This window comes from Uranotaenia lowii, unplaced genomic scaffold, assembly GCF_029784155.1.
Source record: "Uranotaenia lowii strain MFRU-FL unplaced genomic scaffold, ASM2978415v1 HiC_scaffold_1735, whole genome shotgun sequence".
In the NCBI taxonomy this organism is placed as follows: domain Eukaryota; kingdom Metazoa; phylum Arthropoda; class Insecta; order Diptera; family Culicidae; genus Uranotaenia; species Uranotaenia lowii.
In genome coordinates, this window is record NW_026597783.1 from 1 (window position 1) to 1,841 (window position 1,841).

The 1,841-nt window shown below is 46.2% G+C and overlaps 1 protein-coding gene across 1 annotated transcript; it reads left to right on the forward strand.

Moving 5' to 3' along the window:
• Positions 1–5: 5 nt before the first annotated feature.
• Positions 6–1,412, forward strand: LOC129759511 (fibroblast growth factor receptor homolog 1-like; the record flags this gene model as incomplete). The annotated part of the gene is made up of 1 exon (XM_055756981.1): positions 6–1,412. A coding segment is annotated over one exon (1,407 nt), but the record flags the coding sequence as incomplete, so codon positions are not given.
• Positions 1,413–1,841: the final 429 nt, after the last annotated feature.

The following is a 1,841-nucleotide window of genomic DNA, read 5'->3' on the forward strand; positions in this document are numbered from 1 at the left end:
CCAACACATTGGGAGCGTCTTACGAGAGTGCCTACCTTGCGGTGGTCGATGAGCTACCGACCGAAGATGACACACTCACGGAATATCCGATTCGGTCTCACTTGAAGGTGATCATGACCGTGGTACTGTCCGGGTGTATCATGGTCCTGGCCATCATTGTTGTCATTGTGTGCAAGAAACTCAAGCGGGAAAAGGTTAAACACCAGTGGACCAAGAAGGTGATCGTCCTGCAACAACCGCCGGTCACTGAGAATTGCATCCCCGGGATGACGAAAGCGATGCAAATGCCTATTATTCGCACTGAGACACAGCGCTCGACCCTAGACTCAACGATGGTCTCCGAGTACGAATTTCCGATCGATCTTAACTGGGAATTCCAGCGCAACAAGCTTAGTCTAGGCGAAAGTTTGGGTGAGGGTGCCTTCGGTAAGGTCGTCATGGCCGAGGCTCAGGGTCTGGTCAAGGACCAAGCTTTGACGATTGTGGCCGTAAAAATGTTGAAAGAGAATCATACGGATGCTAATGTTAAAGGTCTTGTCTGTGAAATGGAGATCATGAAGATGATTGGGAAACACGTCAATATCATCAATCTGCTCGGATGTTGCTGCACGGATGGACCCTTGTACGTAATTGTCGAATACGCTCCCCATGGTAATTTGAAGGACTTCCTGCGGAGTCATCGCTTTGGACTGGCAAATGACTTTGTTAAGGTCAGTGAAGAGAGGAAAAAGGAGATTCTTATCGAGAAAGAGTTGATATCGTTCGCCTATCAAATAGCCCGTGGTATGGAGTATCTTGCATCGAGAAGCTGTATTCATCGTGACTTGGCTGCACGAAATGTGCTAGTAAGTGACGGTTACGTGATGAAGATAGCTGACTTTGGCCTAGCTCGGGACATCCACAGTCAAGAATACTACCGTAAAACGACCACCAGCAAACTTCCCATCCGATGGATGGCTCCAGAATCTCTCGAGGAGAATTTCTACGACTCCCAAAGTGATGTGTGGTCATTTGGAGTTCTTCTGTGGGAAATAATGACACTCGGTGGCTATCCGTACTCTGCCATCCCTGCTTGGGACAATTTGTTGGAGCACCTCAAGAAAGGCAAACGGCTTGAGCAGCCATCGTTATGTTCGGTAGATATTTACATGTTTATGCTCAGTTGTTGGCACTATCGACCGGAAGAACGACCAACCTTCAATGACATCGTCCAACACCTGGATCGGTTGGTGAGCTTAACGGCCAACGAGGAATACCTCGATCTGAGCTTACCTCTGCCAGAAATTTCACCCTCGAGTAACGACGACGAAGAGGATGAATTGGATATGGATGACGGCGGGACTGATTACCGGATGTATCCGTCCAAACACCACAAGACCGACTTTACTTACTTAAGAATCGAAAAAAAGTGAATACAAACTTTAAGGCTTCCTTTTCCCCTTTCTGGTGTTAATGGTTTATCAAACTCACACATCTAAACTTTTTGTTTTGTTAAAAAAACGCATACACAATGTAAAATAAGAAAATATTTAGGTACAATAAAATGCATAAATTAATACACATATATATTTTATTATTTGCATAGCATTTTAAAAATATCTCTCGGTCCATTCTTGAATTTCTCGAAAACCCCACATTTGCCAGATCACGGTCCACTTGGTCTAACCACCTCGTTCCTGTCAGATTCGTAACACACACCTGTTTTGCTGGGCAGTCGTCCGACAGTCTTGCAACATGTCCTACCCAGCGTATCCGGCTAGCCTTCACCACCTTCTGGATACTGGGTTTGCCGTAGAGTCGCGCGTACTCGTGGTTCATCCTTCGCCTCCACACTCCGTTCT